This window comes from Lonchura striata, chromosome 4, assembly GCF_046129695.1.
Source record: "Lonchura striata isolate bLonStr1 chromosome 4, bLonStr1.mat, whole genome shotgun sequence".
NCBI classification, from domain to species: Eukaryota; Metazoa; Chordata; class Aves; order Passeriformes; family Estrildidae; genus Lonchura; species Lonchura striata.
In genome coordinates this window covers 35,278,065-35,297,341 of record NC_134606.1, presented here as the reverse complement: position 1 = coordinate 35,297,341, position 19,277 = coordinate 35,278,065, and the positions used below count along the sequence as shown (strand labels likewise).

Here is a 19,277-nt window from a genome sequence, read left to right as displayed (position 1 = left end):
CCAAAGAAACAATTTTAATTTGGTGTAGCAGCGACAGATTTATTTGGTTCATGCTCCCTTCTGGCTACTAATCCTACAGTGAGTACACCTAAAATTTGTAGAGAAGCTTTGGAAAGGATGTTGATAACATACACCAAGAGAAGATAAGAAATTTCAGCTTCATTTCTAGCTCTCATGCAAATAGTGGTACCCAGTCAGATCAAATATACATGTATCTTGTTCATTTTTGTATGTCCAACAGTGAATGAAAGGAAAGAGTAAGAGCAGGCAAGTCAACAGGATAACCTCCAACACTAGTCTAGCCTTTGTGACTTCCTGAGCTGGAGAAGTCTGTGTGTCATTAGAAATCATTGATGGATTTGTTTTCCATTATTATCCAGTCTCCCCTTGAAGCCTTAAAAACTTCTGGCATCCATAATATGCAAAGATGTTTCTAGTTTTGCTATGAAAAAAATTGAAGAACTTGCTCCTGCTGAATCTGGTGCCTACTACTTTCCTCTGATACCTCAAACTTTTTATACTGGAATAGAAAGACAAAGCAATCCTGCATGTCTTATTTATAATACTGTCAATTTACAGACCAATTATGCAACAGTTCTTAATTACCCCCTTTCTAGACTGAAGAATTGTCCTATATCAATTTTTAACCATGTACTCCTGTTCTAGAATCATCCTTTCTTTCTGTTCTTTGAGGCGCCAATGTTGTATACAGTATTTATGATATAAATTAAAGATGGACTTATATAATGGCATAAGTATGTTCTCTGTTTCTCTTTGATTTTTCCACTTGTTGGTACTTGGTTTTTTGATCACTGCTAAGCCCTGAGATGTTTGTTGTAGAACCATCCATCAGAAGAGGTCAATGTTTTTGATGATCACTTCACTTTAACGAAAAATATTCATGAAAGAAAATAATTACAAATTTAAGGATAGGCTTCTTCAGCTTTAGTTACAACCATTAGCAGCTAGGTAAGAATTTGAATTTCAAATACCTAGGAAAATAATATTTTAAAGAGATAATTTTAAAGCTACAAGAAAACATTTCATTTAATTTCAACATATAATAAACTATTTTTTAAATGTAATAAATTTAACAAAGAGAAGTTGATGCTCAGGAAAACAAAGGTCTTTCAGAAATAGATTTTCAGGAATAGCAAAGCATGAAACCTTCAAAACAGTTTAATTCTAGAGAAACCGTAGGCAACAGAATTTTGACATTTCAAGTCTCAGGGGTCTGCACAACTCCTTGGTTACCTTTTTACTGTATTTATTCCCAGAACTCATACTTGTTGTACAAGTCTTCTTTATCTATTTATAGCTTTGTGACCACAGGGTTTGTTTGTTTGCTTGCTTGTTGTTTAAATGCAAGGATGCATGGAACAGATTTTTTTATATTATATGAAGTAAATTTTAGTAATAATTTAATTAAAGCTGTGGGATATTTAATAGTATTACAAATTGCTTGTAAATACTAAATATATCAGCTTGGCCAAAACTTCATCTGCTAAGCTTATCCAAATCATTTTCTTTATGATTTTTTTTTGAGTCAAATTTATATCCCTTGTGGAATTTTTCAGCAGTTTTAAAAGGAAACAAGTAAAAAGAGCTTACAGGGTGAAGGCATCAATAACATCTCCTGCAGATCTTGTCATCTCAAAGTAGGTTTGCAGAATGTTGACAGTTCCTGAAAGTGCTTCGTGTCCACAGCCACAGAAGAGTGCAACTCCAGCATAGAGCAGGATGGTAGCAATCAAAGATGCATAAGGAATGCCTCCCAGGCATTTGATGCAACACTCGAAGCATCCTACAAGAAAGAAATAAAAAACAAAAAGGTTATATGCTCCTAAATTATATAAAAATACCAAAAGAATGTTTTATGAGTGAGAAACACTTCTGAAAATTAAAGACTCTAGGCAAAAGAGAGTGTAGGTCAAGTAAAACAACCCAGACTGTCAGAAAACATGTGAAAGGTTGATCCAGCTTCTGAATTTTCTCAGTTGCTACTTGACTTATTAAATGTAGACATGCCATCTGATTAACATGAAAGGTTAAACAGTTAGTTCCTTGCAGAGCTTCATGTTTTTCTTCAGAGCAGGTTATAATGTCAGTCCTAGGTTATATCTATATTCACAATTCCTGCTGGTCACCTATCAGATTACTGAGAAAGACTCTCAATAACAGGAAAACCACAAAAAAAAAATTTAAAAAAATAAAATCAGTCAATTTCCTTCCATAATCATAGGTTTATTCCAATTTTTTTGACATATACTTCTGGCAACAGAATTGCTCCTGCTCACAACACCAATTTCTTATGCATCATTCAAATACCTCATGAAAATAAATAAAGACATCCACCAAAGAACACAGAATTAAAAAAAAATATATAGTTAAAGTTTCTTTCAATATATTTCACTCTATGTGATGGTTCTTAAATGAAGGCAATTGCTCTTGAGTTATAAAAGCCCAGCTTCTTGTCCCACCATCAGTGTCTAAAATAATGCCCAGTTCCACAAAAAAAAAAAAATATATATATTTCTTCAGTAAGCGTGTTCAAGTTTCTAGCACTACACTTCTTAGTTTCATGAATGCAGCATCTCTGACTCTTCCAAGTGTCATCAATCCCATAAGACCTATTACACCCCTGGAACCCTTCCTATTGCCTTCTGAAGGGGCAGGCAAGGTGGGAACCACTGGCTGAGAGAGGACAAACAGGCATTGACTCAGTAATCAGAAGTTGCATTTTCTCCTAAGCACGATCAGTTTATAGCAAAAAGGACCTGGATAGAAAACAAAGTGAAGTATATAGATTTTTAAATATTTATACAGACAAATACCAATTACAAATGACATATAACATGTTCAACAGGTATGATTCAATATATTTTAACTTGTTCCAAAGACTTTATGCTATGCCAATCATAGTACCAGAGATATATCAAAAAAAAGCGCCATTCTTTAAAGACAGTGTGTCTACTTTCATTATGTCTAAGTCTCAAATGTTGCTTCTCTCTGTAATTTCATATTTTGTCCTTTAATTTGGTCTATTTCTATTTCCTTTAGCATACATAAGCCAAGTAATAACTTCCTCTGTCTGTTAAAACCTTCATTCACTGCTTTTAATGAATATTAAATAGTCATATATATATATATATGTTTAGCATTTATATATATATAAAATTTATATACAAGATTGCTTGAAGAGGACAGTTTAAGCCATTTTCAAATCTGTACACATTTTACCCAAATAGAAATGCCTAGCTATTTTGTAAATGTAAGTAATATAATGGAAGGCAGTATTCAAATGGCTAGATAGCTTCTGGAAAAAAATACATATATAAATATATATACTATATATATATACTAAAATATATATAAATATATACTAAACACTGAATATACTAAATATATATGCTCCACCTGGAGCATTCACCACACACCACCAGGGGTGTAACACCTTCCAGGCTTTTAGGTGAGAGCATTCAATCTCCTTCCCTCCCCCATCTCTGAGCCCACACATTACTGGGTGAAGAGCAGATCGTCCTTGCAATTCCTGCCATTCCCCTGCGCTGGCAGCAGGCAGCTCTCCTCTTCAGCAGCACAAGGCTTGCCATGTCCAGGGGTGGATGAATCTTTCTTCAGTGATAGACTACAGGGCTTTTACAGCCAGGGACTCTGCACTTTTCATCACTGCAAGGTCTTAGGAACAGACTAAAAAAATGTATAAATGCTTTTGGGATAATTCTGCATGCAGATAACTGCAGGGATATCTTAAAACTTCTTTGGTCCTGTTTGCTAAGATTACCCAGCTGTGATTAGTTCTTCAGTGTTTAAAGGACTATACAAATACGAGAAAAAAAAAATTACTGGAAAATCTTTGTATTAAAAGCAAAAATCCTAGGTATATATTTGAAATAAGTTCATTGAACAAGAACTATGGGACAATATATAGTCATCTGACATCAGAGTTCATCACAAAACACCCATTGCCATTTTCAGTACAGAATAACAGCAAGAAAATCCTCAGAAAACTAATACCACTGTATTGACATCTATTGACATTATATGAGAAAGTAAAAAAGAAGGGGAGAGATGATAGTAGGTTAATAACAGAAATGATGTATGAGGGCTTGTAAAGTCCAAGATGAAAAAATAACATAGACCTAAATATTTTCAGGGACACATGGACTTTAGGGAGTGTTTCTTAATATTGCAATAGCTTGGTGCAGGGAAAAGGAAGAGAGATTTTGTAAAGATTTATTTTTCCCCTGCTGAGAAAGATGAAGTGGAAGAAAACAAGTTGTGTGCACTGTGTGGGAACAGCTGGCTGTGCATTACCTCCTGATGCTGCTGCACCTCACTCTCTAGTCCAGTGATGGTTGAGCACACACTCAGATGTCACAAATTCAGATGTCATCAAAACCCACAGCCAGTGATATTACTTGAACTTTATTATAGTGAAACAGTGTAAAAGCAGTAAAAAAACATAACAAAAACAGTAAAATAGCATAACAAAGTAAAAAGAGTATACATGATAGATGTAATAATGTACAATCCAAGGAAAAAATTAATCCAAAATAAATCAGTTCTTTTCCCCAGTCACTTCAAAATTTGTAAAATAACTGAAACAAATTTATATTTTGTGAAGTAGTGCTTCTATTAATCACTAGCATTAAAACTGTTCATGTTTGTAAGCCTTTGAGTGAAGCTTTTATTTCACCAATTCAAGATCTTTTCATTCATGAAAAAATGCTGGGAAAAATTAATTCAAACACATGAAATTTTCAAATAATCATATATTGTCAAAACCTTGTTTATTTATTTCAGTCTTCTATAGCCCTACTACCTTTCTCACTGCTTACTTCATGAGTAACTCCATAATTTTCAGTGCTGTCAAACAACTCAAAACTAAATAATACTGGTGAATCAGCACTATGATCTTTAAATGGATATTACACATCATTCATACACCACACAAGGTAATATGCTATAGGTAATATCTGCTCCAATTCTTTTCTTTCAGCTGTTCAGAATGTGCAAATGGCTGTTTAATCCCAGAACAATAGGAATGTTATTTTAACCTGCACAGTGATATTGAATCACCAGCACAGTGTGACTCAGCTATGAGATATGTGTGTATGTCTGTGCCAGACAGGCAGTCATTCACCTCTCCCAACACCCTCTTCACAAGGCACTTAACACATCCAGTCACAGAAATAATTACTAGGAAAGATGAAAAAGATTCTATGCTCCTTTGATGTTTATTCTCATCTCCAAATACACTTTTCAGTACTTTTCAAACTGTTCACTCTGCACAATAAACTTGTGCTATATAATTCAGCATCTACTGTTCTTATTTTGCTTACTTATACAAACATTGTTCCTTCAGGTAAAAATATAAATCTTCTGGGGCCACATGTCTTTACCAAAACTGCAGGAAGTAATTGAAAACACTTCCTTTTTTGTAGTTTTCAATATGAAGGTCTGTACTGTTCTTTTTTCCTCTGTTTTATGAACATAATCACGTAGGGAAAATTTAGTAATGAAATACACAGAAGCTGACAAGACAAGAAATTTTATTTTATGCAGATAAATAAAACTCCAAATACTGGCTATATTCAGCTATCAAAACACAACCCATTAATGTTGCACTACATTCATCCATTTCCAGTCAACAAACATCTCATAAACAAATACCTCTTTGTTCTTCTTAGTACAATTATTACTGTCTACACCAGAAATATTCTTGATATATATCTTTAAACTTCCTTACACAGGCAAATCTGTGCAAATCTTGTCTAGTTTCTGGGTTTGGGTGTAAATATTCTATCTTCAATTGCACCAACCAAAAATAAGTTGACTTTCTATCTATACAATCTCTACATTATAAAGGTAAAAAATTTTGATATCGAGGAGAAGAAGAAATTTTCCCTGTGATTTAAAGGTAATTATGCACACAAATTGCATCACCACAATAATTTCTTTTTTTCATGTGTTAATGGTATGTGAACTTTTTCTCCTCATTGTAGATCAGGACATATAACTAACAAAAAATACTCAATCCATTTCTGTTCAGTATATTTTAAAGAAAAAAAAATATTTCTTATATCTCATGCCACTTCTATCTCTGAAAGTTAAATCAATGACATCAGAACCAGTTTCAGAATGCTGTTATGCTACTGCCTTTTACATAAATCATTAAGAAAACCTATTCACCCCAGATATTAACATGAAGAAATTCAATATTAAAAATATATAAGAAGTAAACATAGAAATTACAGAAGGATATTCTGGGTTGGTTTTTTTTTTTTTTTTTTTGCATCCTTTCCTGGTCATTTGCAGCTGGAACACCTAAATGATTAATCAGAGACAACGACATGCCCAAAGAATTACTGATTAAGCACAGATAATTACCTCTCCAATGGGAGCAAGTACCTCTGAAGAACATACAATATTTTAATAAAATCTTTTCTTAAATTACTTTCCTTAGAGTTTTCTATCTACTATTAGAAGACAGGACAGCATACCCCAAGTAAAATTCCAGAGAACTACATAAACTTGTAATGTAAAACAAAATAACAAAATCTGTGTCTTCCATGCCTGGCTAGGCATGCTTTTTCTTCATATCTAAATTTGTACCACTTGTCATACAGCTTTCATGGCCAATCAACTCAAATACAATTTCACAGTCCCATCATGAATCATGCAGATTCACTTCTGAATTCTATTAAGCCAGACCTAACCTCAAGTCAAGCCACTGTTATGTAATATTTTAATTGATAAACACAGCCATCAAAACACAATGTATTGAAAGAAAAGCGACAATTTTACTTATCTCTTGTTCCCTCAAATTGCTTTACATGCAGCATGATTTCCTGATCTGAAACTGGACTCCAGGACTTCACAGTATAGCAGCAGGTAGAAGAATCCAGGTCCCTCAATACTATCCCAAGGACAGAGGAAGGACAAGCCATTCACAATGTGGTTTTATAAAGCTGCAAATGAGGTGAAGCAACATTTGGGAATGAATCATCAAAGATCACCTCTGTACTTTGACTTGGAAAACCTGCTCAAGAAGTGCTGTAATGCACAATCCCATGTGATTTGGTCCCAGGCTCATTAATGGAACACATCCCCACTTTGCTCCACCCTCTTCCATTATACAAGATCTACTGGAAACTTGACCAGTAATGCTAACTGAAGTTGTTTTTTAGTCTTGTTCAGGAGATGATTTCTCATTTAGATTAACCTTCAATAAGAATGCTTACAATTACAGCACTACCTATCAAGCAACAAAAAGCAATTTTACCACAAAATTAATTTGGATATCCTGACTGTTATGTCTACAATGGAAAAGTAAATTAGACATTGAACACTTGTAAGAAACATGGTATGTAGAAAAGCAAGAATAGTGTCCCAAGAAACACAAAAGAGTTTTAGGAGATAGGCAACTAATTGCAGGAAAATAAAAAAATAACAAATATGAACGTATCCTTTACACATTAAATTGTGTATCATTACTGGATCTACTTATCTCCACAGTGTGATTGGATATTAGCTAATCAGATATCAGCTAATGCTGAAAATTAAAATATTAGTCCTCAGGCTTTTACAGTCATTCTGCTGTGAATAGCTGCTTCAGTCACTGCACTCAATGTGGGACCAAGGCTAGGAGGAATTATAAAGACTTTTTCTTATTTGGATGCAAAATGCTTCAAACTAAATTGACATACTTAACACTGTGCATTGTCAAAATCACTATAATGCACGTTTGTTCATGAGAATCCCACAGGCCAAGATGACAGCTTTAAGCAGTGGAGATACAGTTTGGTTATGCTGGATCTTGGAAGCAGCTCCCACAAACCCAGCCCTTCACCAGATCACTGTCCTCATATTGCCTTGCATTTAAAAAAAAAAAAAAAAAATCCCAGAAACCACCTTTGTGGGCAGGTTAGGATAACATTGTTGCCCAGGGAATTATATGGAGGATAAACATGTGCAACTTGCAGCCAGAAACTTCTCTATAACATCTCACACAATTCCTCCTTTAACTGAAAAGCAACAACCATCCCACCCACGCTCTGATCCTCTAACTTAGAGAAATGTTCAGTCATAAAAAGAATATGACTTTAGATATTTGAATGACACTGGGATTATGTCACCATGGGCATATCAAGCGCACAGATATCCCCCAGTGGCCCCAGGTCAACAACAAAAATTATCATTTTGCGGCATAAAAACCCACAATTTCCCATCCTATTTACTACTACATTTTGTCTATATGTTGATACAAAGGAGTTTCACTAATATAAAAAATCTGAATAAAATCTTTAAAATAAGTTTCAAAACAAAAATAAAAAAAGAAATTCATACCTGTAATAAAGTGGTCTGAAAATGCAGCCTTAAGATCTGAATGTGTATGTCAGGAATTCTTAAGTGAAAAAAAAAAATCACATCTTTATTGACAGCTTTAAGAGGTGATTTCTTATGTGGCTAAATGCTGAAATACTTGAAATTGAAGCAATAAAGGTAAAAAATTTGTTCTTTCAGCATATTTTGAAATACAGAAAATATTCAAAATCTTCTCTGTAGTGATTAAAGCAAAAGGAATAGAGTGGTCACAGTTTAAGGAACTTAACTGAGTTCAGCTCAGTTTTATCTACCATTTTTTTAAAGAAATGAAATAATCAATTGCTCATTTATTCTAGCCTATAACAATATAAGATTGCTCAGTACTTGTACTAGGAAAATATATTGTTGTAAAAACTTTTCTAAATTGAACTTAATTATTTGAGAATTTTAGTTAGAAATTTTAGAATTTCGATACCCGCCTAGGTCAGTAGTCCAATGTAAATTCAAGAATTTCATGGAATGTAAGTAGTTTTTTTATTTTTAAACTTGTAAAAGCTCCTTGTAGCAGCACCAATATTTTTAGAAGAGAAAATTGTGCACCAAAATATGTTTTTCAAAAGGAAAATACTAAGACCTTCAAAAATCTAATTTACAAACTAATTTATTAATAACTTTTTTTATCCTGCGTGCATATGCAAATTTTAAAGATCTTTCATGCTTGTTTTCATTTGAAATATGGGAAGCTGGAGATTACATAGTATTTTAGTATAATACAGTACATTACACAAAATCCCTTCCTCCCTTTCTCATATGGATGCTGTCTTGATCTGAGTAACAGATAACAATTAAACCTGAATAAGGGTAATAGAATTAGTACATTTTTTGTACACTGCTTAATGTTAGGTGTGATTTAATCCAGAACTGTCCCTTGCTCTTGTCCCTTATTCCTTGTTAAGCCCTCAATACTCCAGTTCAATTTGTAGTGTTTAACAAACTGCACTCATGACAGCAAAAAAAGTAATTCAGCAAGCTCACTAATAACCATGGTACCTCCTACATCAGAAATATAATTTAGAATTGCATTTTCATAATATGCATTGAGCATATTTCTTCACTTATATTCAAGGCAATTAAATCTCAAATGGATTTCTTATATAGACACCTAATAATTCACTGTCCTAATGTAGAGTTGGAGTAAAATGAAACAAGCTACTTTTCCAGTGAGAAGAAATTTTATTTCAAGAAGCCTTCATCTATAGCACTTAGCTATTCAAACAGCTGTGTTTAGGAAACCCACCTTGCTGAGTAACCTATAATATCTGTGTTACCATCAGCTGATATAACAAACTTGCAAAGCCAAATCAAAGATGTATTCCATATCTTGTTATTATATTAAGTCTTCAGCTAAGTGTAAAGACACAGCTAACATAAAGAAACATTGAAACTCAAAGCATGAAAACAGTAAGGAAGAAGAGATCCTCTCTTTCTTCTAGTTTAGGAGTCACATGTGTGTACTAATCCCAAGATAATAAACAAGCTTCTCTTGTTCCATCCACCTCTACTGCTCTGAAATCTGGAAGGGAAAAAAAAAAAAACAAACGGGCTACATACAGCCCCTTTTTACTAAATAACTGAAACATAGCTTAGAATAGCTGAAATGTGGATAAATGCACATATACATTTATATGCACACATACAAAAATCCATTTTCCATCAAAGTGGACTGTACTCTTTTATCAATAATCAAATAGATTGTTGACTTCCTCTGTTGCACCAAAGTATTCTGCCAAAGTATTTGTTGAACTTGGATAACTCTCTAATGAATGATGAGAATCACTAGATATCACACATTAATAAAAGAGCACTGTGAAGAAATACACCTGATTAGTACCTTTTGGCAAAATGCAGATCTAAGTTGTAGTGACACCAGAGAAAGAGTGGCTTGGCAGTAAAGTCTCATAATGAGTCATGATCAAAGGTTTAGATTTCATGTAGTGAAGGTACATTCCAAGCTCTAGCAGAGACTGCACAACATCCTGAAAAGCTAATTTGTATTTCTTCCCTACTCTATAACTCTCAACAACAAAGGGAAGCTACCTTGGATTGACTGAAAATACTTTTTTAAAGCAAAAAGCCTCATTTGCTTTGCCAGTCAGAGAGGAAACTAACCTTTCCATTACTTTAGGGTTGTTTTTCTTTTCTTCTTTGATGGACAGGTAAATGATCATCCTGCATGCTGTATGCTTCCTTTAAGGTACCAGTGCTACCTTTCCCAGCACTGTCAATTGTAATTCTAAGAACTAATTTAAGCAAAAGCTCCTGGCTGCACATCTCACAGCTTGTCAAAGAAATTGGCTCAGCTACTATTTAGGTACCTACCCACGGCTCCGTTTATTAAGGTATTGAGAATGTGCTTGGCTGAAAGCCTGTGGCTTGTCCAATTGACTTAAAATCAAATTAACACCATAACTAATAAAATCTACAGAATATGACATAGATATCCAGAGCTAGATGACATTGCAACAATTGATATGATACCTTCATTGTTCCACACTCATATAAAAAATGTTGCACATGAGATATTTATGGATATCCATGTTTTGTTTTTTTTATTTGTGCCCAAGGGGGTAAAGTTTCCGGTGAGAATGAAACACAATATTAAGAAAAAATATTGGAAAAGGGACATGTACATGCTTGGGAAAATTTATTTTATCAGTATTGGTATTGCTTGCAACACAATATTAAGAAAAAATATTGGAAAAGGGACATGTACATGCTTGGGAAAATTTATTTTATCAGTATTGGTATTGCTTGCAATGTAAACCAATGCAAATTTTTCAGAAAAAGTATACATTAAAACAATTTAATTATATACATGCAAAAATTTATACATTCACACCGTGGACAGAAATGAATACTCACATTTTGAACACTGATGATTATAATAATGTACAGAAAACTGTGTTGTGATTAGCTGTTATAGAGTCTTCAGTACACTAGGTTCATTGCTGTTTAATGAGACAGATCTCAACCTAGCAGCTAATAAGTATTAAAGTTACTGACACAAAGCAGTCACTGCCTAGAATACAAATAATTCAGGCACACAGTCAATCTTCATAATCTTAAAAAAATCTTTCTGGTTGATTTAACAGAGACAACATTTGTCAGCTTCAAAATTGCTCTAAAGTGAAAGGGACAGGAATAAAACAAACTAGCTTCACAAACATACATGATAGAAATAATGATGTGGGTCAGTTAATTCAAAGACTTTCTCCATTACATGTACTCCACAGATCATGTATCTAAGATATGTACATTAAATAAATTAACAATTTATTATTATTAATAACTGGGTTACAAGCATATTATATATATCAATAATGCATAGATGATGAATGAAACAATTATAAGTTTTTATTGTTTGATTCAATTGAAAAGAATATTTTGTAACACTAATTCCATGCAACACTTACTACTCTGATTATGAAGTGAATGGCATTGCCATGGATCATAAAACCAGAAAATAACTATCTTTTTCATCTCTCTCATCTAGAGTTCATAGAATCAATCTCTCAATTCTTTTCCTCAGCTTTGAACAGACCTATTCCTCCCAAAGGAAAAACTACTATGAAGTATGCACTGAAATATATTCTGCATTATTTTTTTCTCATTCACAAATAGGTTGAGTTATACTAGGCTTTAATCTACATATTTTTTCTTTTTATTAATGTATTATTCAAATCTTGAAAACACAGAAAACATTGCTTCATGATTTTTCTGTGCAGCCATCTGTTTAAATCGAATGTTCTACAAACCTCTTAATAGGTATTTGTGGGTTTTGCACACCTTCATTTTAGAAAAGGTAGCACCTTCCTTTTTTTCAGGTGTTGGAACAGAGGAACAAACAGGTTGTTTGGCAAGTGACTTTTCATTTTGGTAGTTAGAATAATACTGATATGACTTCTCAGAACACTTAAATTTATATAATCAAAGCACACATTGCTGTTGTCATTTCCAATTCTTGGTGTCTAAAATTCAGAAATAACAAAAATGCAAATGGAGGTAAGATGCAAATACTTTGATCTCAGGAAATTTTTCAGTAGCTGTGCAGGGCATAGTGCTCAAAAGCGTATGAATAAAATACCAAATATTCAGCTTCCTTAAATGATCTTTTTTACCTCACAAATCTTTTCACTGCTGAAGAGGGTAGGGCATGTATTTTGTACAGCTGTTAGCTGAAAGCAGTGGATTTCTAGAACTCAAAAAGCCCAGACTTTTGGAAAAGGTATCAATTAAAACATTAATTTAATTGGAATTACATAGACCTTTCTCTTTGTTCTACATGATATGCAACTTCTGATTCTAATGCCCTCATGTTTTTCCATCACTTTTCTCTCAAAAGCCTCTGTTTGCTGCATCTGCTCCCTTTACCCTCAGGCTGACCTCATCTTGGCTACTCCTATTCCCTTGAACACCTATTTGTCTGGGAAACAATCAGAGCTGATAATCTTGCTAGTTCCCTTCAAAGCTGGGAGACAGAAAGCTTATCTGCCCCGGGGAATGAGCAGCAGGAACTCAGCCCTGCTTCCCTCTTCTCTCCCCATCTTTGCTCACCACCCCCTCCAAGGCACTGAGATATTCCTCAATGAAACAGGCATGCACAGGTGGTCATGGTTGCGATCCAAAAAGGTAGAACATCTTTAACTAAAGTAGTAGAAAAAGAAATTATAAAAAGCTTCAGTATGAAAGTTTGAATATTCTGAATATTTCCATCTGGAAAGATACCCATAATCTTTTAATGGAAGTATTTTACCACAGTCACTTTAACACTTTAGAAAGGAAAAAAAAGGAAATAGATCATGGTGGGGCAGACAACTGTTATCCATAAAGACATGACTACTTATAAAGATTGCTCCATGAAACTAATTAATGCCATTGTACATATTTAAAAAATATTTGTATGTATAATGCTTTAAAATATGCTACTTGAACCCTTCTAAACAGTAATTAGCAGCTTAACCTGATTTAAAAACACAAACCAATGAATCTATCAATAAGCAGGTTTACAGACATAAATAAAACACAAACATAAGTACTTGTTAATGAACTTGGAATATGCAATCTACAGGTATCATTTAGTCAGTGCAAATTTATACATCCTTTTTTTTTTTTTTTGTAGATAATAACAGGTCATAAGCAAAGTCTCTGTGGACCAGTATGTTATATGATTTTTCAAGTCTACAACTAAAAATTTTAGTGATATAAAACTGAAGGTTTTTTGTTTTGTTTTTTTTTTTTGAACAGTCATTAAGTTTCTTTCTACCAAGACCTCAGATTATGTTATGTATTTCTTCTGAATGGAAACATCTGCAACTGACTTCTACTGGCTTCAAAAAGCCCATATAAATAAAACCTAAGCTATCTCCCACTGGAGTTAAACAGACTTTTTTACTGACTCCAGCAGGAATAGAAAACTCAGGAAAATGGCTCTCAACCAAACAAAATAGAATCTAGTGCAAGATCAATCTGCACTAAGCATGCATTTCATTTTCACTCTCTATGTAGAGTGGAAAAGGCATTTATACTTGTACAATAAAATACTAAAAGACATTTACAAATAATATATGGGACACAGACAAGAAAACTGAAATCATATTTCATATTAGTTTAACTCATCTGCTGCTTTGCCATGAAAGACTACCCTCTTGTTTCAAAAAGGTCATTTGTAAGATGCTTAGATATAATGTGTTTTTTCCTCATAGAAATCTAGAGTTAGGGAACTACTTTTAAGATGGGCACATGAACGCAAGGAAAGATGTGTGAAAGACCAAAGGCAATACCAGGTGGGAAACATGTTAAAAACAAGAAGTAGAGTTGCCATAAAACATTTTCATCCTAATAATGGCAGACATCTACTAATCATTTTTTTAACCATTGGTTCCATTGATTATGAAACCAAGCCAGACCAACCTAATCCTTACACAAAATTGCATTAAGACTGTAACTTACAGTGAGAGTTTTCTCTTTAAAATTTCTTTAGATATAAATCAATTTCAAATAATTCAGAATGAAATCTAAGTGTGATTTGCACAAAATATAAACTACAAGACCACATGAAATTCAGCACTACCCTAAAAGCTCAAATAGGTAGTTTCACCTATACCTCTAGATAGAGATACCTATACCTCTAGATATAGATATCATCTGAAATCAGTTCACCCTTCCTATGTCTTAACTTTAAAATAGGAAATGCCTGCAGGCATTGAGTACAGTTTATGTTGGCTTTAGATTGTTTTATTATTATAAATTTTCTTCTTCCTAAATTCCAAGGAAAGGAAAGGCTTTACATGAAACAGAAAAAGACAGGCCAATCCTGAAATAAGGAAGCACTGCCCAGCAGCCAGGATCCATGATGATGGCTCTCATTTCTCAGGCATCTCCTTTTCTGCTAGCTTGCTCTACAGCTGGAGATCTCTGTAGTGCTCCACAGCTACACCACTGTGATAGGCTTCTTGCTAATCTCACATATCACAGCCAGAAATATCTACCTTCCAGGAAATTATTTCACTGAAGCAGTTCCAGAGAGAGAAATCAAACAAAGCAAAAATCAAGAGGATCTATCACATTTGCATAGGAACAATAGATACAATCAAACAAGGTCAAAAGAATATTTCACAGAGGTATTAGTACTTTAGCAATGAAAACAAAGTTTTACAAAAATTATTTGTGGTATATAAGATTTATATTAGATTTTCCTTTTTTAAAGGATGTATAGTTATTTTATTATGGTTAAACAGAAAATTTTCAAGCAGTGTGTTTATCTTTGAGATGCAAATAATTTTTCTCATACCCTCAAAAGGTTTGAACTTGAAAGTTTTCTAATGTAATATATGTAATATAATTGTAATATAATGTAATATATAAAGTATCTTATGGAATTTGCTGGTCATTTAAAGCAAGATCACTGTAGAAAGAGAGCAACAGATATTTTAGGAACACATAATTATTATTATACAAATAAAAGACATTTGTGTCTTACAGAAGTGATTTTTTTCCCAAAGATTGATGATATAAGACCTGTGTCGACTGTGGTCACATTTGGTGAATAATATTTTTCATTTTATTATTTTCAAATTGAAAGTCATTCTACTCATTCAATAAGCATGAGCAAAATAACATTAAGGCCTCTTTGAAAAAGCAGTTTAACATTATATCTAACCTATTTGAAAAATTTTTTTAGAGGAAATGAAAAGATATACTTTGATTGCATTAAAATTAAAGACACCATCATAGTAAACAGCCAAATTTTTAAACTTAAAACTGTCAAAATCAATCCAGTGCAGCTTTTCTGCACTAATTAAATTAGGTTACCACATCTATCTGCAGAAGTAAGTCATTTAGTGTTAAAAAAGGTCACAGTCTCATGAAGTGTTACTGAGCTCCTATACAGTCTCTTCATCGTAACACTATGCTAAGAGCAATATATTTTACTCCTGGGAAATAAATAAGTACAGAAGTGAAAAGGTCAACAGAGATGTGTAAAGCAAAAAACAACAACAACAACAACAACAACAACAACAACAACAACAACCAAACAAACAAACAAACAAAAACAAAGACAAACTCATTTGAGGAAAAACAATTTGCTAATATAAAATATATGCATAGATGTGTATCTATACAACACTTATGTATAAGTATTTATACAACATAAATTGAGTTAAACTTTAGGTTTCATTTGAAAAACAATTGAAGAATATGTCTTTTTTACTGTATCAATTTTTATGTCCATGGCAATTATGTCTAGGCCACTCTGGGATTTCTAGTAAGCTTTACAATGCTATTATTCCAGTCACACACCTTCACCTACATTTACATGGGAAACTCATCACTCCCATGTGAGAACAAAGCTCTGTTGTACTCCACAGCTGCTGCAGTGTGATAACAGGCCACAGTCACGGTACTCATTACAGGAATATAGAGAGAATTTTTAAAAAGGAAGAACTAGATTCTTTGTGATCTGATACCATCCATATTAACAGCAAGTAGATAATTAATTTCTTTTGACTGTCATTACACTTCTTTTTGCAGTAGTGAAGGGGCTTCACAGAGCTATACAGCCAGGCAAAAGGGTTTTGACTCCTTTAACAGGTATTCTGAACCATGCTTTCACCCACTTGCCCCAAACATTCCAGAGAAATATTTCTTTAAACCAACCTGTTGGAAGGGACATTACAATTTCCACAGATTTTTTAAAGTTTGGGGGATCTATTTGTTTTTAAAATGTTCTAACATTTTCAATCAGATGTGTAAATTTAAGCTACCTTTCTTTCGTTACCTGTTTTTATATAAAAGGTATAGTAAAGCCAAAATTAAAATACATGTTTTTTTATAAAGCCAAGTGGTTTCTCTGAATTAACAACTAATAAAATAACTAATATTTCACAACTTGAGCTGTTTCAGAATAGAGAAGTAGCATACAGAGAAGACAAGTGATGCTCCTTATATTTTTAGGCTTTGAAGAAACAAGACAGGGGCAGGATTTGGTTCATTGTATAATTTTCCATTTCTTTTTTTTTCTTCCAGTGAACTCTAAAAAAGATTAGACAGCCTTCCTAATTTGCACTACCTATTCTACGTGGAGGTATTTGAAGAGTTTTGGACTTTTAATATGTAATTACATATATTATTGGAATTCTAGACAAGGTTTTCTGATTCACTTGCCAAGTACCTGGACTTTGTCTTCTCTGAACATACAACACATGAAGTGAAACTGAGAGCAGTAAACATCATATCTGGTGATACCCAAGGATTTGTAAGAAAGCTGTTTTGCAGACAAAATCCTCAATTATGTGAAATGAAGTAGACTAAAATACTGAATTTTAAGTGAACTCCACATATTCTGATTAGATGTCAACAACATGGAGAGCCTACCAACAAGCCAAAGATCAACTCATTAACTATGCATAAGAGAAATATGCAAGTTATTGGCATTTACATTTTGATGAGTGTTTACAACTAGATGTCATATATGACAACAGAAACCAGGACACTGCTTTACTATTTAATTTACTGAAACAACATTGATTTGATTTGTGAACAGGATATAATATAACATGGAAAGCTGCAATATTCTGTTTGATAAGACAAAAAACGTAAGCAAACTGCAAGCAACTCATGCATATAATGCTGTAAAAGTATTGGAATTATACATATTTTGCTTTCAACATTGCAACACTGTTGGTATGGATTTACAACACTGTTTTCTTAGTTTACTGAAAACAAATCCTTTAGTCTTTTTCATTACACACAGCCAAATCTAACAGTGCCTGAGAGCAGATGAATGCATGAAAGTTCTCTCCATAATGAATGATCTTCTCCCCACGTGAAGATTTCAGAGCTCTGTATGCTGCAGGCAAACATCACTAGGGAGTACTATGAAAAGCATTCTAACTGCTATTGTAACAACTATAATTGACTCTAATTCCACACATTGCAGATAAATATCATGGGAAATTTGCAAAATTATGCTCAGATCACTGTTAGTCAATCGGCTGCATTCTTATAAAAAACAGAATCTGACATGCTTTCCCATTTTCATGCAAGGAGCATATCAGCATGTTACATGGGTTTTGACAATCAGCTTTCAACCATGGGATAACAGTAACTAGGATAGGTTACAGACACCAGCACAGAGAAAAAGAATTCAGCTGCCTTCAGGGATTTCATCTACTTCCTGGCCTAGTAGAAATCTTCAAAAGAGATGGGAAAAAAATCAGTTTACAGTAAATTATTTCCTAGCCTAGCTAACAAAACTTGCTGAGCACTGTGAGTACAGTAGCTTTTTGAATAGCTAGAGAATTCCTGGTGGACAAATCTCAGTGTGGATGCAGGGTGCATAGTCAGGGAGGCAGATGTGTACTTACTGAGCATATAAAAGTGTAATATCTAGAGTTCCAGCAGTGCTACAAAATTCCTATACATATAATCCTCAAAGACTCCCAATAGACATTACTGACTAGGCTCCATATAATAGCATGTGCAAACACTATATACAGCACAGGAAACAGTTTCCTTTTCCAGTTACATAATTTCTCATGTGCCTTTCCCTATTCTTCTTCAGTGTTACACACTAAAGAGGTTTATATAGTCAAATATAGATATTTGGAAAAAGAAATTATTTGCTTTTCTGTATTGGAAACACTACAAAACTTTATTTAGCCAACTTGGTAGACTGAAAATTCAGGCCACTTCCAGTGGGCTCAGCTTTACAGACTACTGAAGAGTCTGAGTGAAGTAAAATTCTCACACTATTTACATAGACCTTTGAATAGAATTTCAATAACCAAATCAGAAATTGAAAGAGTCATTGAGTAAGACAAGAGCCCAGTTAATACAAGACACAAGGTAACGGAGATGAAATGGACACTACTTTTTTCTTTTTTATCATTTGCTAGTAAATATTTGAGAGCACAAATGCTTCTCCTACAACACAATAAACTCGCTTTATAAACCAATAGTGTTCTGGATGAACTATAGTAAACATTACCTGCAATCACATACAGTGGTCTCCAGAAACCCATTTTTAGAATCAGAAAACTCACAACTATATGGTTTTTTTTAAGTTTTCTTGGGCTCTGAGCCATGAAAGAATGACACATATACAGTACAAAGCAATTTGCATGATATGAGCAAATATAGAGTTTTATGCATATAAATATCCATTAAAGGGCAGTTTTTGGAGAGAAAAGCAAATTGAAAAGCTGAAATTTCCATAAATTGATAAATATAACAACTAGAAACTTGTATTTGCTGCTGGTATAGAAGAAACGTGCTGTTTTCTAAACATTTGGTTACAAAATAGAAGACAGTTTAATCTTGTATTTGCATATAACTCTGACTTTCACACATTTAAAATTCTGACAAGA

General features: G+C 33.5%; 1 protein-coding gene across 1 annotated transcript in view; it reads right to left on the bottom strand.

Annotated features, from left to right (window-relative positions):
- Positions 1-19,277, bottom strand: part of GPM6A (glycoprotein M6A) — a 116,054-nt gene that overhangs the window by 35,802 nt on the left and 60,975 nt on the right. The window contains exon 2 of the mRNA XM_021550824.2: positions 1,612-1,804. Within this exon, the coding sequence (XP_021406499.1) occupies positions 1,612-1,804 (193 nt within the window). The remainder of the gene's footprint in view (positions 1-1,611; positions 1,805-19,277) is intronic.